This window comes from Panulirus ornatus, chromosome 11, assembly GCF_036320965.1.
Source record: "Panulirus ornatus isolate Po-2019 chromosome 11, ASM3632096v1, whole genome shotgun sequence".
Taxonomy (NCBI): Eukaryota; Metazoa; Arthropoda; class Malacostraca; order Decapoda; family Palinuridae; genus Panulirus; species Panulirus ornatus.
In genome coordinates, this window is record NC_092234.1 from 45,840,086 (window position 1) to 45,865,555 (window position 25,470).

The 25,470-nt window shown below is 38.8% G+C and overlaps 1 protein-coding gene across 1 annotated transcript; it reads left to right on the forward strand.

Moving 5' to 3' along the window:
- Positions 1-608: 608 nt before the first annotated feature.
- On the forward strand, positions 609-25,470 carry LOC139751463 (protein brambleberry-like). The gene is made up of 13 exons (XM_071666892.1): positions 609-860; positions 2,556-2,695; positions 4,352-4,480; positions 4,913-5,098; positions 5,438-5,660; positions 5,951-6,067; positions 8,661-8,923; positions 11,550-11,673; positions 16,142-16,334; positions 17,784-17,918; positions 21,602-21,737; positions 23,336-23,466; positions 24,717-25,470. The coding sequence occupies exons 1-13, from the start codon at positions 725-727 to the stop codon at positions 24,970-24,972; spliced, it is 2,169 nt and encodes a 722-aa protein (XP_071522993.1). The 5' UTR covers positions 609-724; the 3' UTR covers positions 24,973-25,470.

The following is a 25,470-nucleotide window of genomic DNA, read 5'->3' on the forward strand; positions in this document are numbered from 1 at the left end:
TACTTCAGATATTAATGTACATTTATCCACTTGTTCGTGGCATTCCGGCTATCCACCTGACCATTAGACCACTGAAACATTATCATAACAGGTCCTGAAGAAGGAGAATATGCGATGAAATGCTTTATGATACGTACACAAATGATTATATCTGTGTATTACTATTTTCCCCCTAAGCTTTGACTGTCCATATTGACCATCATGTAGGTAAACGAGTCTTGCGCGCGCACTTGTTACAACCAGAAGTGGAAACTTTCATCTGACGTTTGTGAAATAGGTAATCCAGCAATGCACCTGTTGGCAACCTGTGTGTGTGTGTGTTATGAAGTTGTTGACCTTGTGGAAGAAGAATCCTTGAAGCACGTTGTCACAAGTTTAAAGGGAGGAACTGCCATTTTAAAACCCTCATTTATCCCACACACACACACACAAGACCTATTACGTGATATCTATAAAGATAGCGACCTACAGTCACCACTACTTCTACTGAATAGACCTCGCATGAAATCAGGTCGAGGAGTCAGTTAATTAATTGATATAAGAATAGGAAATGATATTGGAATCTTGCTATATGGCGCATGCGTGGCGGGCGGACCAATCAGCGGGCGCCCCTCGCCCCGGCCACCTTCAAAACAATCACAACAGCTGATTCCTCGTGCTCCACCGGGAGGGACACATACATTTATGCCCCTAAATCTAAATTGTGGAGGGTTGTGGATCCAAGATGAGGTTGTTAGGGATATTATTAGTGTTAGTGCTATGCAGCCTGTGCCACGGGGGGTTATTTTCGTGGTTGTTTAAGAGTAAGACGAAGAAAGAAGAGCCTGTTGTCTCAGTCACCAGCGAGGAGACGACACAAGGTATGATAGGATTGTATATTTTTCTAAGGACTTTAGGGGTCTGATTACGTAGAAAATAGATTTGATATTGTATATCACTGTATTCCCTTTATTTTGAAATATCTTCATAGTGTAGGTCGTTGTGGCCTGTGGCAAGATTACCAATGCAGAGGAAACATTTCGTGTTGTTTTTTTCCAGTATTTAATAGAGTCAAGTTTGTATCTTCCTGTCAAACATTTTATTTATCATTTCAGGATGAATGATTTCACATGAAATGCACAGGATAGATGATAGTATAAGACTATGACGATGATAAACTCATAGGAGATCCCCAGCCCAGAGTACGAGGTGCTACCATACCCTAATAGAAAGAAACTCTTACCCGACAAAATGTCATTTGGAAATTTTGCCCCAAAATTTCACCCCAGCTCTTGAATGAGTGCCTTTGCATGCATATGCATATCGGGGAATTTATTTTATAGGTACTTCTATAGGATACCAATTAACAGAGGGAAGTTTTACTGGTGAGGGTCATAAAACTCTCTCTCTCTCTCTCTCTCTCTCTCTCTCTCTCTCTCTCTCTCTCTCTCTCTCTCTCTCTCTCTCCCTCTCTCTCTCTCTCTCTCTCTCATTCTTGGTTGTAAGTCTACAGGAGGGTTACATGCTTTTCTGGATGTGGATTTGGACGGGATTATCTATCTAGTTAAAAAGGTTTTCATATTTTTGGGATTTGGTCGTGGGTGTATCATAATTACATGCAGCTACAGTCAGCACAAGGGAAGACAAGATGGTAGGTAGTATATATATATATATATATATATATATATATATATATATATATATATATATCATGATGATGGGATTGATTAGGGGTTTATCTGTGATTAATTTGGAAAATTTCAAAGGTTTTATGAGAATCTACTGATTGTCAACAGAAATGGTAGAGAATGTTGGGCGAAGACATCTCATGGTTTCATAGCCGTACCTACCATTTTTTTTAAGGCCTGATGTTCAAGGGAACTTTCGTCCTTGTTTGGAAAATAAATGGTTCTATGCTGCTCTCACTAACAACCTGTGGAAAGTGAGGAGTGCCGTGATGGATTGGGGTGTGGAAGTTACTTGAGAAAATCATGGCTTTAAAGAGAATCTTACTGAAAACACTGATGAGTGAAAGGTAAAGAGCGGTTAAGTACTTTAACAGAAATGAAAGAAACTGACAGATGTGTGTTAAAGAATAGAAGATTAAGATGGAAGAAAAAGGGAATGAGATTTAAGGAAAAAAATCACAATTAGTTGTAAAATAATTAGATGTAGAAAGAAATAAGAGTGTGCTTGTCACCATTCTCTTTTGGTGAAGGAGTTGTCCCAGATCATATTATGTAATGTAGGAGTAATGATAATGTGTCATTGTGATAGCGTGAAAGATATGGTACATTTCTTTAGTCTGGATATGAAATGGAGATACGGTAGACGCTATATACTTCTTGATTCTTTAATGGATTTGATCCATTTCATACAGTATTACTGAAATGGAGTCAGAGGTGATAGATAGGTTGTTGTTTCAGCATGAAACTCTTGGCCTTTAGGGCATATTTGCAAACTTTTTATCTTGGTGATATACAGAAAGCTGTTGATGATTATGGTGCCCTTTTATATATGATACCATTTGCAATGTGTTTTAGAATATATGTTATTTCTTAATTGTGTGTTTGCAGAAGATACAGTTGTTGTGACAGATGTTGCCATAAATACAAAAATACCCTTTGAAATTAAGTCTTCAGATGAGACATTCTTGAAGGAGGCTGTTGCTTATACTTCTTTGGAACTGTCAGAGTTGGACGTTTGTCACCATAAGGTAAATCTGTAAAAGTTTCTTTGAGAGTTAAAATGGTTAAAGAATGTACGTATAAAGTATTATATTTATGATACGAAGGTGGGAGGTGGATTGGTAGAAAGGTTAGTGAGTGGTGGGCTGAATAAGTTATGTTGCTAGTGAAAGAGAGAAGAGAGAGACTTGGCATTATCTGCAGGGAAGGAGTGTAAGTAAATAGCAGATGCACAAGAGAAAGCAGCAGATCAAGGGTGAGGTGCAGTGGTTGAAAAATAGGGATAAGCAAGTAAACTTCATTAAGTAAGCAAATTTCAGTGGTAATAAGATGTTTTGGAATGGTGAAGGTGGTTGATCAGGAAGCAGTAACATGTAAAAAAGAAAATGAGGTGAGGAGCTGATAGTGGGTATTTTGAAGGATTGTTGAATGTTTTTGATGATAGGATGGTAGATGTGGGATGTTTTGGATATGTAGGTATGTGAAATAAGAGCCATGGCAAACGGTTGGGTAAAAAGAAAAAAGAGGTGGTGCATAAGATGTTTGACAAAGTGGCTGGAGTCGATGGTATTGCTGTTGGATCTCATGAAAAGGGGTGACTGTGCTGTTGGTTGGAAAGGTAAGATTGTCAGTGTATGTATACATAAGCTTGTGGTTAGGTGCCTGAGGATTGGGAGAGTGCCTGTATATTGCCAGCATATAAAGACAAGGGGGACAAAAGTGAATGTTCAAATTTCAGTGTATCGTGTGAGTTGTCTAGGAGTGTTGACTGAGAGGATGGTGACACATCTAGGAGCGTTGACTGAGAGGATGGTGACACGCACAGAATCTCAGACTAGGGAGGAATGATGTGGCTTCATGGGTGGTAAATGGTTGAAGATATTTGGCTCAGGTATTTGCTTTGAAGAATGTTTGTGAAAAATTGTCAGAGAAACAAGGATTTGTATGTGGCATTTATGGTTTTGGAGAAAGCATATGATTAGGTTGACAGAGATGCTCTGTGGAAGGTGTGATGTTACCATGGCAGTTTGATTTAATTATGGATACAGGGTGGTGAGGGAAGTGAATGAATGGATCTTAGGGAGAGGAGCAAATATGCCATCTGTTTGGGGTGTGGGGCCTGGTAGGTAAAAAACCTGTTTGTTGACCATTTCATAACCAACCACCAACCCTCAAGTAGAAATAGATAGCTCACCCCACCTTGCACTTTAGTAACTGTACTTACAGATCTCTTCCTCCAACAGGAAACAGTATTGATATATCATATTCACACTTTAATGACTTGAAAAGTACCTAACAGATCAGTCCTTCCCAACTCAAATTTCAATATCCCTCCATGGGACATACACCCATCTGAAACTTCTTTCCTTAGTTGTGTATGTGTCACATTTCTTCATCTGGGTTATGACACCACCTCTCTATAATAAACAAATGTTGATTCAGTATGTCACAAAACCTTACATGTCCAAGATGCAGCTTCCACACTGAGAATTCTAAACATGTTCTCCATATTTGTTTTGCATTCACCCCACAGTACAAATCATGCAGCATCAGCATAAATGTTTTTGACCCATTTGTATGTAATGTGGAAAGAGTTAAACTTTGAATATTAAGTATGGTTTTCAGAATTTTTCTTAATCATGTGTCCTTACATTATGTTGTTGATGGTGTTTTTATTGTTTTAGGTTATTTTAGGACTACAAACATCTTGTGCCGAATTAAGTGAAGAGGAATTGTCTAAAGTAGCAGTGAACCTTCTTAATTGCCAGTCTGTGGCTGAGGGTCGGCAAATCTACCCCTGTACAAGGGACATGGTGAGTTTGGAATGGTATGGTAGCATATGAAAAGAAACATTTTTATTTTCTTTACAAGTTATTATGTCTAACCCATGTATGCATAGAGACTATCATGGATTTTGTATTACAGTAAGTTTTTAATGGTCATGAATTCTTTTGTGTACTGTATATTTTATTTATTGTGTACATTAATGTGCGTCAGTACATTACAGGTATGGATAGTAGACTGTATAAACTCTGTTATTGCTCTAACCTGTAATGTTGCTTAATAGTTTCCAGTTGATTTCAAATTTTGGTTTTGTGGCTTTTTCTAATTTCATAGTGCAAGAAAAATGTTTGGTGCAAATGAAGTTGTTGTTCTCTTGTATCTAACTCAGGTGGGAAAAGTGTTAAGTATAAGAGATGTTAATGAAAGTTTATGTATGAATTATATTTCTTCTTACATTGCAGACACTTGCAGATTGTACAAGAGATATGAGTCCCAGCACTTGGAATGCTTATCACATCGTATCTAACCGAGCAAGGGCAGTTTGTTATGCTTCACGACAGGAGCAGTTTGGTGCCAAGACCCAGATGGCAGTGAACTTACTAATGTATACAGCTGAAGAACAAATAAAGTCAATGAGTGCTCTTCAGGTTGGTTGATCTAATAATCTTTTAACTAGATTTTTATGTTTGTCTTTCACATAAGTGTTAAGGTCTTTCCCAGTACCCCTATGAAATCCTTGTGTAATAACTATAGGGTTTGACCATTTTTTTTTTTTTATTTAATGCATGAATAATATGAGAGATTATATAAGTTGTCTGCTAGGATACTATTTCTGTAAGTTCATTTGAATGAACAATAGAGTAAGGAAAACCATTGAAATGGTCATTTGATGTAATTCTCTTGCTTAGAATTCATGGGGGTGGTAATTAGCTATGTAGGTTGTGTAACATGCACAATACTTTTTACAAGATTTGACCATATTACAGGAAACTCAAGAAGCTCTTGGAAAATCAACATCTGAGACACTGGAATCTCTCAATGATGGACATGAGCATCTTAAGCAGCAGCAGAAGCAACTTTCAACAGCTCACCATGCAATTCACACATTTGTTTCCTCAAACCTTCGGGAATTGTCCAGAGAGAAAAAATTGATTGCATCTGGCCAGAGGGAACTTGCTTATATTACTGAATCAATCAAAAGAAAACTAGGTAATTGATAATTCCTAATTCTTTGGAAATTAGAAGGAATTGTGAGTGTATGCAAATGAGGCCTTTGTTTGTTTTTCCTAATGCTGCCTCACTAGAGCAGGAAAAAGTAAGCTTTAAAAGAATCTTACTACAACACGAAGTAGTTTAGGTAGGAATGATACAATGTGACAGATGTGATATTTTTTTTTTTTTTTTTTTTTTTTTTTACACCAGAATTCCTTCCACGCAAAGACTGATCACATGGATTCTTATTTCCCAAAACCTCCCACTGATACATTGTACATTTGCAGATGAAGCTAAACAACAGTTGTTGACACAAGAGAACAGTCAAAGAGAGACTCACAGTATCATTCTTCAAGACCTTTCCAGGATACAGGATAATGCCCTCAAGGTCTGGCAGAAATTAGGTGGGTGTTTGGAATAAGTTCCAGTCTTAATATGAAACTCTTCATTGTGCTGTAATTTTTTTTTTTTCAGTTTTTGCTCTTTTGTCATATATGTGCATCAGTAAGCATGTATCTTATTCATGTTTTCTTGGTAGACAGCATCCTTATTGACCTTGAATATATAAATCCTTAGGGATTGGGGAGAATGAATGCTACCCATATACCTTTGTGTCCTAAAAGATGATTAAGATGGTCAGATTGGGCCAGAAACCCTTCCCACTTGCATTATCATTTTTTCTAAGTAAGAACAAAATAAGGAGCAAAGCAAGGGATTTTCCACTGGCTACGGTCCTGATTCTCACTCACTAAGGCAGGAAGGATGAGCATAAGATCATTTCTTGGGCATTGCTAGGGATAGGGGAGATGACAAAGAAGAGTTGAGGGTTAGATATTTTTCCCTCATGTAGTAATATTTTCCAAAAGGAGTAGTATGGAGGAGCTAAATAAAGATACTTTTATCTAAGGCTTTTTTATCTATTCCTGTTGCCACCTTGCTAAGGTGGGAAATGGTAAACAGGTATGAAAGAAATAGAGAAAAGACAAAGTGGGAGGAAGTTTTCTCAAAGACTTGGTCATCTGTTCCTGATGTTGCTTGCTAATACAAGATATGGTGAAAAGATATGAAGGAAGACAATTTTTTTGGTGCAGATGAATGTGAAGGTTGGTGGAGAATGTATGAAAGAAGGAAGTGTGTGAAAGAATTATTGAACATGTGTGAACTTGGGAAATTGGCCTGTGTACAGAGATACTAGGAGAGGTTGAGTGAAGAATGAAATAAAGTGAGAATGAATGAAACTAGGGGAGTGGGAGATATCTATGGAAGCAGTGCTTAGACTCAAACTGTTATGGTGCACAGCTAACGATGCATGATTTGCTTCTGTAATCATCAGTTGACAATGGAAAGGATCTGCCCCTCATTTGAATTCCAACCTTTTTTATTCTAACACTTAAACATAAATTTTGTTTGCATTCTTCTGCAACAGATGGAAATAATTTCATGTACAATAGTCATCTACAGATCACCATCTAAAAATGTATCTCCATTGATTTGTAATTTGTACATATATTGACCTGGTAAGGTGTTTGGGGGATTGATGGTTTCATCAGGATGATAGAGGATGTGTGGATCAGGTGCTCTGTAGAATCTGTGTGAGAAGTCCTTAGAGAAACAGAACAGTTTATATGTGGCATTTATGAATCTAAATAAACTGCATACAGGGTTGAGAGAGATTCCTTGTAGATGGTGTTATGAATGTTTGGTGTGAGAGGAAAGCTATGAGAAGCATTGAGGATTAAAAGCTGTGAGAAATTTTTATCGAGAGAATAAAGCATTTGTGGAAATGGGAAGAGAGAAGAGTGGCATGGATGTATGTCAACATCATTGATGTTTAATCTGTTTATGGATGGAGTGGTGAAGGTGAATGCATGGGTTTTAGGGACACAAGTATGTCTGCAGTGCTGATGACATGGTATTGGTGGCAGATTTGAGTAAGAGACTGCAGAATTGGTTTTTGAGTTTTGGATAGAGAAATTTGAGAGTGAAAATTAATAAAAGCCAAGGTATATATATGAAGTTTAGCAGTAAAAAGAAACTGACTGGTTGTAGCATGAGTCTGAATAGAAAGCATATACAGGAAGATACCAGGGAGTGGACATGGTAGCAAATGGAACCATGGAAGCTGAAGTGAGTCATAGAATGGGTGAAGGGGCAAAGATCCAAAACACATTGAGGAATGTGTAGAAAAAGAGGATGCTGTCTCTGTAGGTAAAGATGAATGTGTTTGATGGTATTTAAGTCTCAGTGGTGTTTTATGGTTGTAAGGTGTGTGCTTTAGATGACAAATTATGGAAGATGAGTGTGTGAAATGAAATATTAAGGACATTATGTAATGCGAGGAGGGTTGATCTCATAAAGAATGATAGAGTAAGAGAGAGGTGTGATATTAAGAGCATGGTTGGGAGAGCTGAAGAGGGTGTGCTGAAATGGTTTGGACACATGGAGAGGATGTGTGAACAACAGGAGTGAAAGTGAATTGGAGGTAAATAGCTATAGTAAAAGAGGTGTAAGGGGTTAGGGCCTGAACATGCAGAATGGTGTGGGCCATGCATGGGATAGAGTGAATTGGTGAAGTGTGATATTGGAACATACAGGAGGGGGTGGACCATGCTTGGGATAGTGAAATCATTTAGTAATTTCCCATTTGTCTCATATATTTGTAGCACCTTTCGTGGGCTTATCAGTCAAGCCTATCATAAGTGCTTTTCATATCTGTAACTGCCACATACAATCAGCTCTTTTTGCTGAAACCCTCTCAGTCATTACTCTCCCATACATCTTATGGATACTCAACATATTTGTGCCTCATTAATTCCGACATTGATTTTTGTACACCTTGCCTTTATGAACGGGCATGATACATTGGCAACACAGATGTTGAATAACCTAACTAACAGTCTTGAGACGCTTAATTACAATACCACCCACTCTGCCACTATGCTGCATTTTATCTTGCAAAAGGCTTTCATCTCTAAATTATATCTTTATCCCTGTCAGATGCCAGTACTCAGAAAATCCTGTCAGCACATGAGGAAACTGTTCAGCAGTATGGGAGACTGACTGATGATTTACAGCGAATGAATGAGACCGTACACCATTTGATGGATGTCTTACAGTCTACCAAACAAGGAGTTGAAGACAAATTATCATGGATTTCTTCATTTCTTGGCGGTACAGACAACACAGTTCAAAAGGTATACAGCTGTGTTCTCCATGCTGGCTACTTTTTTATTGGAATGGTGTCTGCCAGCTTTCTGCAGGTTTGTATTATCAAATTTGTTAAATTAGGATGAATGATACATGGTTAAATGTGTTATCTTTATTATACTTGATCGCCATTTCCCACATCAGCAAGGTAGCGCCAGGAAACAGACAAAGAATGGCCCATCCACTCATGTACACATAATATACTGAAATGCCCATACATGCACATATGCATATATACATAGCATATGCACATACAAAGATTTATTTATTTATTATACTTTGTTGCTGTCTCCTGCGTTAGCAAGGTAGTGCAGGGAAACAAACGAAAGAATGGCCCAACCCACCCACATACACATGTATATACATACACGTCCACACATGCACATATACATACAGTACCTGTACATTTCAATGTATACATATATATATATACATGCACAGACATGTACATATATACACATGTACATAACTCATACTTGCTGCCTTTAATCATTCCCGTTGTCACCCTGCCACACATGATATGAAAACCCCCTCCCCCACATGTGTGCGAGGTAGTGCTAGGAAAAGACAACAAAGGCCACATTTGTTCACACTCAGTCTCTAGCTGTCATATATAATGCACCAAAACCACAGCTCCCTTTCCACATCCAGGCCCCACAAAACTTTCCATGATGTACCCCACATGCCTTGGTTCAATCCATTGCCAGCACGTCGACCCTGGTATACCACATTGTTCCAATTCACTCTATTCCTTGCATGCCTTTCACCCTCCTTCATGTTCAGGCCCTGATAGCTCAAAATCTTTTTCACTCCATCTTTCCACCTCCAGTTTGGTCTCCCATTTCTCCTTGTTCCCTCCACCTCTGACATATATCCTCTTTATCAATCTTTCCTGACTCATTCTCTCCATGTGACCAAACCATTTTAGTACACCCTCTTCTGCTCTCTCAACCACACTCTTTTTATTACCACACACCCCTCTTACCCTTTCATTACATACTCGATCAAACCACCTCACACCACATATTGTCCTCAAACATCTTATTTCCAACACATCCACCCTCCTCTGCACAACCCTATCTATAGCTCATGCCTCGCAACCAATAACATTGTTGGAACCACTATTCTTTCAAACGTACCCATTTTTGCTTTCCAAGATAATGTTCTTGCCGTCCAAACATTTTTCAACGCTCCCAGAACTTTTGCCCCTCCCCCACCCTGTGACTCACTTCCACTTCCCTGGTTCCATCCGCTGCCAAATCCACTCCCAGATATCTAAAACACTTCACTTCCTCCAGTATTTCTCCATTCAAACTTACCTCCCAATTGACTTGTTCCTCAACCCTACCGTACCTAATAACCTTGCTCTTATTCACATTTACTCTCAGCTTTCTTCTTTCACACACTTTACCAAACTCAGTCACCAAATGCCTCTCTTTTCTCTTTCACTAATAATCTTGCTTCTTCATCCCACCACTCACTACCCTCTCTAATCTACCCACCTCCCACCTTTCTCATGCCACAGGCATCTTTTGCAGAAGCCATCACTGCTTCCCTAAATACCTCCCATTCCTCTCCCACTCCCCTTACATCATTTCCTCTCCCCTTTTTCCATTCTGCGCTCAATCTCTCCAGGTACTTCCTCATACACAAGTCTCCTTTCCAAGCTCACTTACTCTCACCACTCTCTTCACCCCAACATTCTCTCTCCTTTTCTGAAAACCTCTACATATCTTCACCTTCGCCTCCCCAAGATTATGGTCGGACATCCCCCCAGTTGCTCCTCTCAGCACGTTAACATCCAAAAGTCTCTCTTTCGTGCGCCTATCAATTAACACGTAATCCAATAATGCTTTCTGGCCATCTCTACTACTTACATACGTATACTTATGTATATCTCTTTTTAAACCAAGTATTCCCAATCACCAGTCCTTTTTCAGCACACAGATCAACAAGCTCTTTACCATTTCCATTTACAACACTGAACACCCCATGTACACCAATTATAACCTCAACTGCCACATTACTCAGCTTTGCATTCTAATCACCCATCAATATAACCCAGTCTCGTGCATCAAAGCTGCCAACACACTCACTCAGCTGCTCCCAAAACACTTGCCTCTCATGATCTTTCTTTTCATGACCAGGTGCATATGCACCAATAATCATCCATCTGCCTCCATCCACTTTCAGTTTTACCCATATCAATCTAGAGTTTACTTTCTTACACTTTATCACATATTCTCACAACTCCTGCTTCAGGAGTAGTGCTGCTTCTTCCTTTGCTATTGTCCTGTCACCAACCCCTGGCTTTACTCCCAAGACATTCCCAAACCACTCTCCCCCTTTACCCTTGAGCTTCATTTCACTCTGAGTCAAAACATCCAGGTTCCTTTCCTCAAACATACTACCTATCTCTCCTTTTTTCTCATCTTGGTTACATCCACACACATTTAGACACCCCAATCTGAGCCTTCGAGGAGGATGAGCACTCCCTACATGACTCCTTCTGTTTCCCCTTTTAGAAAGTTGAAATACAAGGAGGGGAGGGTTTCTAGAACCCCGCTCCCGTCCCCTGTAGTCGCCTTCTACAATATGCAGGGAATGCTTGGGAAGTATTCTCTCTCCCTTATCCCCAGGGATGATAGATACATAGATTTGTAAACTTGTATTTTCCAGGTTCCATACTTCACACGCCTGGCCCTAGTGGTTTTGGTACCACTCAATGCTCTGGCTGAAGTGAAACATGATACCAGTCTAGAGTTTTCTACCCTTACAACCATTATGGCTTTGTGCATTTTTGGTAAGTGCCTAGAATTATAAAGTAGAATACATAACCTTCGTTGAATATCAGTTTGTACCAGATATACCATTAATTGTTATGCCTAGAATTATGAAGTAGAATACATAAACTTCGTTGAGTATCAGTTTGTACCAGAGATACCATTAATTGTTATCCAAAGAAATTAGCAAAAGTTAGAAACTGCTAAAAAAAATAGCTGTTTATGAATTTTAATGATGTGCACCTGCCTTTGTTAAAGACACTGTGTTTCATGTTTTTAAAAGTCTTCGCTAGGTAGTTTCACTGTATGCTGCTTACACAACCTCTGAAATTCCTTTTTCCCAAGCATACAAAGCATCTTTTTGCTAACTTCCAAAAGTATGCTTATCTTTTAAGATGGAGAACGAGAGACCTTACACAGTAAACTCAAAAATCCTCAATGACTTGACATCTTTTCTTGCATAGTGGAATGGTTCGTGCAGAATCTTGACCCTACATTTCAGCTTTTAACCATAACACCTTCATGTGTCAGACCCAACAGTAGTGCCTGAAACATTTGTTGAAGGATTCTTCATATTTGTTTAACTCTGCTGACTGATGAACTTACCTACAGTTTACATGGAGAAATAAATGTGTGAAATGGAAATTGTTCCCTCTTAAGTGGAGAGGAAAACAAGAATTCAGAAAATAGAAACAAGGATTATATAATTCAGTACACTCCAATAGAAATGATATTTGAAGGGTAATGTGGGGTTGCAATGAGCGGGTCATTGAATAACCTCATATGGAGGAAAAGGACACCTTACTTCTACTATGATAATGGTATACAAGCAGTAAAGGTCATCTGATTTGGAATATATGAAATGAGGCTTTATATAAATTGCGTGTTGGTTAAATGTTTCATATATTGTCTATAGCTTTTGTAAATGTCCCTTTTATTTGCTGATGCACTGTTTACAGATTTATTTATATTTGCTTTCAAATTCTCTTCCTCTCTCTACCAAACTATATTACATAAGTCACCTACCTTTCTACTTCCTCCAAAATCCATAAACACTTTCCCTTTTTTTCTTTTTCATTTTCATTAGCCTCTTTGTATTTCAGTTAAGGCCTGGCCTTGATGTGAACTTTTGTCAGTAACTGGAGCCTCCAGCATAAAAAAAGAAAATAATGTCAGCTCAATTTTTATTAGTACTTCATGAAACAATTACATCTTTGGTCTTAGAAGGCTGTCCAGGTTTGTATATATATTTATTATATTGTACTTAATCGCCATCTTCTGAGTTAGCGAGGTAGCACAAGGAAACAGACGAAGAATGGCCCAACCCACCCACATACACGTGTATATACATAAACACCCACACACGCACATATTCATTTCACTGTATACATACATATACATACACTGACTTATACATATGTACATACTCATACGTGCTGCCTTCAACCATTCCCGTCGCCACCCCACCACACATGAAATAGCATCCCCCCATGTGTGTGCGAGGTAACGCTAGAAAAATACAAAAAGGCCACATTCGTTCACATTTAGTCTTGTTCAAACTCAGTTATTCTATTACATTATCTGTCACGTGTAATGCACCAAAACCATATCTCCCTTTCCACATCCAGGCCCCACAGACCTTTCCATGGTTTACCTCAGACGCTTTACATGCTGATTCAATCCATTGACAGCACATCAACCCCGATATACCACATCATTCCAGTTCACTCCATGCCTTTCACCCTCCTGTATGTTCAGGCCCTGAGCACTCAAAACCTTTTTTATTCCATCCTTCTACCTCCATTTTGGTCTCCTGCTTCTCCTCCTTCCCTCTACCTTTGACACATGTATCCTCTTTGTCAGTCTTTCCCCACTCATTCTCTCCATATGACCAAACCACTTCAACACACTCTCTTCTGCTCTCTCAACCCCACTGTTTTTATTAACACATCTCTCTTACCCTTTTATTACTTACTCAATCAAACCACCTCACACCACATATTGTCCTTAAACATCTCATTTCCAACACATCCACCCTCCTCTGCACAACCCTATCTATAGCTCATGCCTCGCAACCATGTAACATTGTTGGAACCCCTATTCCTTCAGACATACCCATTTTTGCTCTCACAGAACCTTTGCCCCCTCCCCCTCCCTGTGACTCGCTTCCACTTCCATGGTTCCATCCGCTGCTAAATCTGCTCCCAGATATCTAAAACACTTCAATTCTTCCAGTTTTTCTCCTTTCAAACGTACCTCCCAGCTAACTTGTCCTTCGTCCCTACTGAACCTAATAACCTTCCTCTTATTCACGTTTACTCTCAGGTTTCTTCTTTCACACACTTTACCAGACTTGGTCACCAACTTTTACAGTTTCTCACCTGAATCAGACACCAGCGCTGTATCATCACATTACATATAATCATCAGTTTACATTTAGTCATCTGCTGAAAACTTGCAAAGGGCAGCATCATTCTTTTGTGGTGGCCATTAGCATTGAAATCTCTGTACATAGTATCCTTTATTTGCTTATCACAGGCATTGTTTTCTGTTCTTTTTTTCCATCGTCATGCATTCTGAACATTTAGTTATTAGACATACAATATGATGTTGGTTTGCAGCAGGGGTTTGTGATGTCTCCATGGTTGTTTAATTTGTTTGTGGATGGGGTTGTTAGGAAGGTGAATGCAAGAGTTTTGAAAAGAAGGGCAAGTATGCAGTCTGTTGTGGATGAGAGAGCTTGGGAAGTGAGTCAGTTGTTGTTCGCTGATGATATAGCGCTGGTGGCTGATTCGGGTGAGAAACTGCAGAAGCTGGTGACTGAGTTTGGTAAAGTGTGTGAAAGAAGAAAGCTGAGAGTAAATGTGAACAAGAGCAAGGTTATTAGAAACAGTAGGGTTGAGGGACAGGTCAATTGGGAGGTAAGTTTGAATGGAGAAAAATTGGAGGAAGTGAAGTGTTTTAGATATCTGGGAGTGGATTTGGCAGCCGATGGAACCATGGAAGCGGAAGTGAATCATAGGTTGGGGGAGGGGGCGAAAGTTCTGGGAGCGTTGAAAAATGTGTGGAAGTTGAGAAGGTTATCTTGGAAAGCAAAAATGGGTATGTTTGAAGGAATAGTGGTTCCAACAATGTTATATGGTTGCGAGGCATGGGCTATAGATAGAGTTGTGAGGAGGAGGGTGGATGTGCTGGAAATGAGATGTTTGAGGACAATATGTGGTGTGAGGTGGTTTGATCAAGTAAGTAATGAAAGAGTAAGAGAGATGTGTGGTGGTAAAAAGAGTGTGGTTGAGAGAGCAGAAGAGGGTGTTTTGAAATGGTTTGGTCATATGGAGAGTATGAGTGAGGAAAGATTGACAAAGAGGATATATGTGTCAGAGGTGGAGGGAACGAGGAGAAGTGGGAGACCAAATTGGAGGTGGAAGGATGGAGCGAAAAAGATTTTGAGTGATCGTGGCCTGAACATGCAGGAGGGTGAAAGGAGTGCAAGGAATAGAGTGAATTGGAATGATGTGGTCTACTGGGGTCGATGTGCTGTCAGTGGATTGAACCAGGGCATGTGAAGCATCTGAGGTAAACCGTGGAAAGTTTTGTGGGGCCTGGATGTGGAAATGGAGTTGTGATTTCGGTGCGTTATACATGACAGCTAGAGACTGAGTGTGAACGAATGTGGCCTTTGTGTCTTTTCCTAGCGCTACCTCGCGCACATGCGGGGGAGGGGTTGTCACTTCATGTGTGGCGGAGTGGCGACAGGAATGTATGAGGGCAGACAGTATGAATTATGTACATGTGTATATATGTACATGTCTGTGTGTGTATATGTATACATTGAGATATATAGGTATGCATATGGACGTATATGTATATACACGTGTATGTGGGTGGGTTGGGCCATTCTTTCATCTGTTTCCTTGTGCTACCTTGCTAATGCGAGAGATAGCGACAAAGTATAATGAATAAATAAATATATATATTTGCCATGCAGTCTTTCTTAAACATTTCTGAGCACTCTCCCTATGTTCATTTGATTTGTTACTTCATTTGGTATGCTTAGTTTCCCAAGTTATTTTGATCCTGTTTGGCCCCTGAACTTTGCTCTCACCCTGACTACATACTTTCTTTTATTTGTATTTGTTATTTACTCATGGCTATGTATATAAAGGAATAGATCATGAAAGAGATAGGAGGATAGCGTGACAGAGGCTCTTGGGCATAAGGGCCTCGTAAGGTACACACATGGTATACCATATTGTATACAGGGGGAAACATGCCGTCAGTGGCTTGACTCAGGATATGTAAAATGTTAATGGAGTAACCTGTGGATTATAGGCTCTGGTTTAATGTATTATACATGATTGCAAAAGATTAGATACATGAAAATGAGGCTGTCATTTTTGTGTTCCTGAAGCTACCTTTTTAAGTCAGGGGAAGCAGTTGTGTATAAAAGAAAATTGGTTGATACATGAATTTTTTCTTTCTTTTTAGTGAATCTTTCCATCTCATTCATGTGGGGCATATATCAGTGGCAAAAGAAGCAAAAGAACATTATAAGTGGAGGTGTCCCTCAGCCAGTCATACATCAGCCATCTGCTGCAACTCCTGCAGCATCGTTTAGTAACTTCTCTAGTTTTGAGGATCAAGAGAGAACACCTCTTGGTACTCAGCAGATCATGAAAAGGTAAAGTTGTACATTAGTTGGTTGGTTTAATATTAACTGTATATTTTTGTCAAAGTTCTTAGAGACTAGTGAAAGAATTTTGAATAAAGTTTTTATCCTGATGAGGGATTGACCTGTCATCATAGAAAATGTATAAGTATCAAGTGTAAACAGTTCAAGTTTCAATCTTCTGACACAAACACACTCACCTGTATGCCCTCTTACCGGCATACCAGAAAGAAATTATGACCCTGGCTGTTAATGGGAATGTTGGGATTGCCTTGTGGTTAAGGGGGCTTATGCAGGAGTGGTTGGCATGGATAGTGAGATATATGTCCAACTGCTCTCCTTATGCTGTTGTTTCTTGATAGTTCTTTAATATTAATTTGGTTGATAATAGCATGTGCTTTAAAGGTAATAATATTAACAATTAAGACAGTTCTTTGATAATGATTTGGTTGATAATAGCATGTGCTTTAAAGGTAATATAAACAATTAAGACATTGAATGATATTTTGGGTAGCATAATCTGATGAGGAGCACAATGTGAGTGGGTTATGAAAGTCTACAGGTTGGTCATTTTCCTACCAGTGCTTAGGGATAGCATTACTGTGGTCACCGCTGCATGCTGACAGTGCCAGTATCATCTCTAGGTTTCTATTTTACCTGCCTGGCCAATATATACAACTTGCCTTAAATGAATGATGTAAACACTCCTGATTTTCTGATAGTTTGTCCTATTTTCAATTAAGGTCTTACTGATAGTGTTATATTAGAAGGCAACAGAAAAAGCACAACAGTTTGGTAACTGTCTTACATTAGCTAAGCTCAGGGAATAGTATAATACCTGTATCCTTCTCAGACTCCTTTCAGCTGTTTGTGGGAAACACCAAAGTAAATCTTTTGCTTATGTGCTTTGACTCTGATGAAGATGGAGTTAAGTAGGCAGAGTTCTTGGCATGCATACTACATGAGTGAAAATAGTTGGTGAAAATGCTGATGAAGTAAGAGAAAATGCTGTGAAGATCACATGTACAAGTGGTTATGTTATTTAGAACTGGAGCGAGTATTGAGAACACAATCAATGTAATGTTCCAGTAAGTATGATGGTTGTTCATCACAATGTTTAGCTAAAGGTGTTCTGCTACATGCGGGTAAATTTTTCAAATGTTCACCCATGAACAGAGAGCCAGGGAAACCTGGCCCTTTTGCATGACTGCACCACATCCTCTCTACCCGTTAACCTTGAGATGTAAGATCCTTAACCATTTTGGCAATTTTCGTATGAAATTTACTTTTTTTATCTTTTCATGTGTTTTCTCTTTAATCATACTAATTTCTGTGTTTCGGATTCTCATACACTATCACAAACAGCTAGCTGCTAAAGGACTCCAGTGTTCCATTGCCATTTGTATTCCTTTGCATTTTTTTGTGTTACTCTGTAACTGGTTTTTGTTTTTTTTGTGACAGCCTAGATGTTTCTCCAGTTTCACTGAATATGTCAGATGTAGCTCCTGTTGTGAGAACTTATCCCACTGACGACTACTCCAGTGATGAAGAACTTCATACTGTACCACCATTAAGAAATTCCTTTGTACGTAGAAGGTAAGTAACCAAATTAGCATTAATGTTGTTTTACAATACATAAATATTTACTGAAAGTAATTAGTAGTGTCGTCTTTATAGATCTTCATCGTAAAACAGATAATCATGTTGCCCTTGTTCTCATATGAGGACCAGGATGGGAGAAGAAAAAGTTTACCATTTCTCTGTGAATTGTTCTTTGGCCATAGTAACATTGCAGCACAACTGTCACATATTCTCAAAATATATGCTTTTCCTCTGATTCCTAATACCAATGTTTTGGTGAAAGGCCAAATTAGGAAACAGCATTTTGCCCTTCAGAAATACCCTGGTAAGTCATTTATTAGTAAATGAAAGAGTCAGTTTCTCACAGCAAGTGCTGTGGCATTGTAATTCACTATCCTGTATCTAACTCAATTTCCCCCACTTACTGACTACCCTATCACCATTGGCCTTATCATTTCTTTTCAGCTGAAGGACTCGTTAGGTACTGGAACTGCTTAATCTTTGTTGATGTCATATGATGCATTTAATGTTAGTGCACAGAAAGTACAGTATGGTTGATGGACAAGTAATTGCGCTACCTCGCAAACACGGGAGACAGCGACAAAGCAAAAAAAAAAAAAAAAAAAAAGTTTGAATGGAGAAAAATTGGAAGAAGTGAAGTGTTTTAGATATCTGGGGTTGGACTTGGCAGAGAATTGAACCATGGAAGTGGAAGTGAGTCACAGGGTGGGGGTAGGGGTGATGGTTCTGAGAGTGATGAAGAATGTATGGGAGAAAACATGGTCTTGAAGAGCGAAAATGGGTGTGTTTGAAAGAGTAGTAGTTCCATCAATATTATGTAGTTGTGAAGCATGGGTTAGAGGTAGGGTTGTATGGAGGAGGGTGGATTAGTTAGAGATGAAATGTTTGAGGACAATATGTGGTGTGAGGTGCTTTGATCGAGTAAGTAATGAAAGGGTAAGAGAGATGTGGAAATAAAAAGAATGTGGTTGAGAAAGCAGAAGGTGTTTTGAAATGGTTTGGGCATAAAGAGAGAATGAGTGAGGAAAGGTTGACAAAGAGGATATATGTGTCAGGGGTGGAGGGGACAAGAAGTGGGAGATCAAATTGGAGGTGGAAGGATGGAGTGAAAAAGATTTTGAGCGATCAGGGCCTGAACATAGAGGAGGGTGAAAGGTGTGCAACCAGAGACTGAGTGTGAACGAATGTGGCCTTTGTTGTCTTTTCCTAGTGTTACCTCACGCATGCGCGGAGGGAGGGGGATGATATTTCATTTATGTCGGGGTGATGACGGGAATGGATGAAGGCAGCAAGTATGAATATGTACATGTGTATACATATATATGTTTGTGTATGTATACGTTGAAATGTATAGGTATGTATATGTGCATGTGTGGGCTTTTATGTATATGCATGTGTATGTGGGTGGTTTGGGCCATTCTTTTGTCTGTTTCCTTGCACTACCTCGCTAACACAGGAGACAGCGACTAAGTATGATAAAATAAATATATATGTATATTTATATATATATAGATATGTATATGTTTGAATGGAGAAAAACTGGAGGAAGTAAAGTGTTTTAGATATCTGGGAGTGGATCTGGCAGCGGATGGAACCATGGAAGCGGAAGTGGATCATAGGGTGGGGGAGGGGGCGAAAATACTGGGAGCCTTGAAGAATGTGTGGAAGTCGAGAACATTATCTCGGAAAGCAAAAATGGGTATGTTTGAAGGAATAGTGGTTCCAACAATGTTGTATGGTTGCGAGGCGTGGGCTATGGATAGAGTTGTGTGCAGGAGGATGGATGTGCTGGAAATGAGATGTTTGAGGACAATGTGTGGTGTGAGGTGGTTTGATCGAGTAAGTAACGTAAGGGTAAGAGAGATGTGTGGAAATAAAAAGAGCGTGGTTGAGAGAGCAGAAGAGGGTGTTTTGAAATGGTTTGGGCACATGGAGAGAATGACTGAGGAAAGATTGACCAAGAGGATATATGTGTCGGAGGTGGAGGGAACGAGGAGAAGTGGGAGACCAAATTGGAGGTGGAAAGATGGAGTGAAAAAGATTTTGTGTGATCGGGGCCTGAACATGCAGGAGGGTGAAAGGAGGGCAAGGAATAGAGTGAATTGGAGCGATGTGGTATACCGGGGTTGACGTGCTGTCAGTGGATTGAATCAGGGCATGTGAAGCGTCTGGGGTAAACCATGGAAAGCTGTGTAGGTATGTATATTTGCGTGTGTGGACGTATGTATATACATGTGTATGGGAGTGGGTTGGGCCATTTCTTTCGTCTGTTTCCTTGCGCTACCTCGCAAACGCGGGAGACAGCGACAAAGCAAAAAAAAAGAAAAATGTATATGTATATGGGCTTTTATGGATATTTATGTGTATATTAGTGGATGGGGCATTCTTCATCTGTTTCCTGGTGCTACCTTCCTGATGCGGGAAACTGATTGTTTAATAAAAAATAGATATTCATTCTTCAGCTTTATTACATTTCTTATACAGTTTTCAAGGAATGCTAAAGCATTCCCAGGTTGATTCTTGTTTGAATGTAGAAGTGTCTATTCATACCCTTGGCCTCCATGTTATGTTCTCATTGGAAAATATGTGGAAATTTTTACATACCCTTTTAGTGAACATGGGATTTTCTCATCCCATTAACTGTTTTAGGTTAGCATAAAGAGTCATTGTTCCACTATGATCATAGATCTGGATTACCTGTGTAAACCTGAACCCTATCTGTGTATCATCATTATGCCATTCCCAATATGTTGGAGTGAGTCAGGTAGGTATACAGCCATATCTCGTGTGTTAAAGTGAAACCTGAACCTTGCACATATAAACATGCTAATTATTTTTTGAAGTTACCCAAGTTGATTCTTTGCATGAGACCAAAGTCTGCTTTCATACTACTTTCATTCACATATTGCTTCCATTGCATCCAACCCCACACTTTCTTTGTAACACGTTCATCTTGAATATCCCCGTTGTTTCAGTCAGTTTTATCATTACATGTGTCTGTCTCTTCTATGGTGTCCCTCTCCCCATTGTACCTTGTACTGTACTATAGTATATCGTCTTGATCAACCTATCCTCTGCCATATCTCCTACGTGACCATGCCATCCTTAAGGACTTTCATCTATGTTCCTTTATAATGAGTTCTTGCATCTTCATTCTTCATATCAACCTAATTCCAACTATGCTAAACAACTTAGCCATCCCTGCTGATATTTTATCCTTTCCTGACATGTACACACTTTGGTTTCACAACCATATATCAGATTTTGTGTAATGAATCTGCCTTTTGTTTTAGTTTAATGCAAGGGATGAGAAGTGGAGGAAAGTTATAGCACAAGTGATGTCAGTCAGTTAAGCATAAGAGCCATTATATTTGATGTTGGTGAGACGATTGCAATGGCAGGAAATATTAAAAGTGACGAGAAGCTTAAACCATAAGAATTATAAGTATTTAGGATAAAAATGTATGTGTGTTTTTGTGCATATGTATAAACTGTTTCAGTGTTTGTGCATTTTATTTAATTTCTTCATAATGGGATTTAGGTAAGTATTCTCAAGGGTTTTGAACCCTGTGGCTGTTTATTTTGATTAATTGGGTAATGATTTCATAGCATTTTGTTCTTAATAGCATGAACTGTTGTAGACACATTTGTGTAAAACAAAACTATATTTCCTGTAGGATAATAGGAGACAGAACAGGTGGATTTGGGTCTCCACAGAATTCAGATGATCGTGATGAGGAAGAGGAAAACAGGGTTACTAACTTGGAGGATAGCACAACCAACAACAAGAATTATGGGGATTTAACAGACATGGTAAGTATATGATCACTTAGTTGTAATTTTCTGATCCTTTACAGGAAAGTGGACCCCTGCATAAATCTCTCTTGAATCACAGGATAATTGCACATTGAACAATACTCATATTTACTACCCACTGAGTCCTTTATCTTTACTTATGTCTAATCTTCATCAATTATGGGTTCCTGCTTCTTAAATTTAGTGTTATTAACCCTCTTGGTATAGTTGTTGTTGTTACTGCCTTAGGTTAAGGTATGTACCATTGATGGCAATTCGTACATAGGATGAGTCAGTGCAGCTTTCCAAAGGCTTCAGTAACCTACCAGTCATCATATTGTTCAGTTGTGAGCCTTTTCTTGCGATTTCCCATGTTTGTGGCACCTGTCATCACCTGCACTACATACTTACTTAGGCCTAAATTGATCAGTGATGAATGATGAGTTTTCTCGACTGCTTGCGCATATGCTTAATTCATGAGAAAAACAATGGTTTTGATAGTTTTTTGCTCCAAATTTTATAAATGAAAAAATTTTACAAAATGCAAGTGAATTTACCTTGTGTACATGGGATTAGCTAATATGTTAGGTAATATATTTTAGAATTAGGAATGAATGTCTTAATTCTTAAGATTTTTTTTGTATACTTTTTGTGCATCTTTTGATAAAAAAAGAAAATTGTACATCAGAGGAGGAGGCTAAAAAAAAAATAATGTTTGCACACCAAAAGGGTTGATTAAGCATTTACCACATCCACTTACTGAACATGTCCTAACAACTAAAAAACTTTTGGCAACTTCACTACATCATTGATGAAGGAAAAGGAGACTACTGCCATAGTTCATTCTTTATACCCTTTGCGAGTTCTGATGCTTATACTTCCTGTGAGTCATATTGGTGCCAGCAGTATTTCTCCTCCCTTTCTGTCTTTCTTCCACCATATGCTTCAAATATTCCACAAGCCCATCATGTTGTCAGATATTTCCAGGTCAGTTAAAACTTTATTCACGTTATCTGTATGATAACTGCATTTCTTTTCATCAAACCTATCATTCTCTTGATTTTGTTTTTTGCTAAAGGAACCATGGAAACAGTTGTGTCATTGGGTGGGGGAGGGGGGGGAAGGTTCTGGGAATGATGAAGAATGTATGGAAAGAGAGAACTTTATCTCAAAGAGCAAAAATGGGTATATTCGAAGGAATAGTAGTTCCAACAATATTATATGGTTGCAAGGCATAGGTTTGTATGGAGGGGGTGGATGTGTTGGAAATGTGTGGGAGGGTGGCGATGGGAATGGATGAAGGCAACAAGTATGAACATGTACATGTGTATATGTCTGTGTATGTATATGTTTGTATACGTTGAAATGTATATGTATGTATATGTGCGTATGTGGGCGTTTATGTACACACATGTATGTGGGGGGGTTGGGCCAATCTTTCGTCTGTTAACTTATGCTACCTCACAAAAGCGGTAGAGCACTGCACTATTTGGGCAGATGGCATTCAATGCAAAAAAAATTATTTTTCAGTTTCAGTTAATGGATATATCTCTTAAATATGCACCAGATATGTTGTGGTCACAATAATGTATTCTTATACTTTCTTTTGTGGTCAGGTTATGCCCAGTGTACGAAATCCTCTTCTTGACCAGCTGAATAATTCAGTGCAGTTGCATCATAATCTGTCTTTAGACAGCAGAGTGCTGGAGAAGAGCAGCCCACTTATAGGGACTCCAACTTCCCGCAGGTAAGAAATACAATGCTTTAATTGGGTAAATGTCTGTTTCAGAATAGAAAAGTAACTAAAATGATTGCAAAACTAGACAATATTTAAAGATGAATGCTTTCTATTTCCTTTTAGCTGAGGTAATGTACCTCTTAAGAATATCATGGCCTAAGTCACCCAGGCACAGCATCTCTGTCCCAAAACAACTTGACCTGTATATGGTAACTAGTCACTGTACCAAAAAGCAAACACAGCAATCACTCATTATTTCTCACCCTTGCCCTCTTTTAGGATAGATGAAGACAGCTCAAGGCAGCGAGCCAGCAGATTCATCCTTGTCTTTTTGTTCAGAAAGATTAGAGAACTTAGAGGGATTGGAAGCACTGAATATTTCTACTGTCCATAGAAATCTAGATTTTAGTCATGATGTCCTATGTAACAGGCACAGTGTCATTTTCAGGTCTTTGCAGGACTTAGAATCCAATCTTGTCAAACAGTGCATAAGAATTTATTCTGAAATGCATTTTTAAGAACTCTCAGCAACAGTTGACAGGTACAATCGAGGATTGTATTTTGTTTAGAATTATGATTTGGTTAGGATTTAAGCTCTTAAATGATTTCTTGGCTAAACTGAATGAGTGGGCAGTTAATATGAACAGTTGCCAAAATTATGATACCAGATGATATGAGGTTATGTTTGCCTCAAATTAAACCATGGACTTGTGAATCTGATTGGTATATACCTGTAAGTCAGTGGAAGGATAAGAGGGGAGGAAGTGTGTGTAAGGAAATTTTGCATCCCTGGGGACCCCAGTTTTGCTAGTAACTCTTGCTACTGTTACATGTATTAGTTGGGTCCACCTCACTAAATGGGAATAGTTGAATAAATATGATGTTTGAATAAGCAAATACATCATTGGCATGGTGCACATATTTGGCCGCCATGCATATTGTGAATAATTGGTAGATTGTGGAACATCTTTATCCAATAGATTGTGGAACATCTTTATCCAAAATAAGTTACTTATTCGCTAATGCATTTCTTATGTGGGAGAGAGTTATCTTTATGTTGGAATGGATACTGCCAGTAGGGCTGGACATAAAGTTATCTGTCTCTATATTGCATGAATTGCATTTGTTTCTTTTTATAATTCCAATTTCTCCTCAGTTTTTCTGTTGTGAAGAAGATCTACTTTGCTTGTTTGTAGTTTTGAAAAGGCTGAAGTAATGATTGACTGATAGTGTTGAATGTTCTCTCTCACTTTTTCCAGTGGCACACCATCCAGAAGCATGACAGCAAGGAAGCTCTGTACTGCTTTGTGCAAGAATGGACAACTCTGTCGAAACTTTGCTAGTGGAGAGTCTCATTGGTGCTACCGACATAGTAAAGCTTCACGAGAGAGCACACCTCATCTGAGAAGAGAATCACGAGAGAGCACACCTGTTCTGAGAGGAGGGTCACGAGCGAGCACGCCTGTTCTAAGAAGAGGATCGCAAGAGAGCACACCTCTCCTCAACAGACTTTAACAAGAAAGCACACCTTTGCGCAGTTGATTTGTTGATTTTATATGAAGGTAATACAACATTTTTCTTGGACGTTGCTCATGAACTTATAATATTGACATTTAGGCATGGATTAAGCATACTGTATTTTAAACTTTGAAATCCAGTGTTCACTAAAAATTTAATCGACATGTCACATGCAGTGTACATCACTGTACTAGTAATATCTTTTATAGTCAAAAATTTCTTTTAGATTTACAATATCAGCATACATTTGTTTTGATTATCAGTGACCAACCAACCTCTTTGTGAATGACAAGTAAGGGTAATTTTTCCTGTGCTGTATGGTTCACACTTATTTGTAGTCATGAATTATTTGAGTTAATCCTGTATATGCATATATGAAAAGTGTTTTCCAAGTTCATAGCATAGTACAGATGATCCCTGACTTACGATGGTTTGACGTAAGATTTTCCAACTTTATGCAGAAGCTGGTGACTGAGTTTGGTAAAGTGTGTGGAA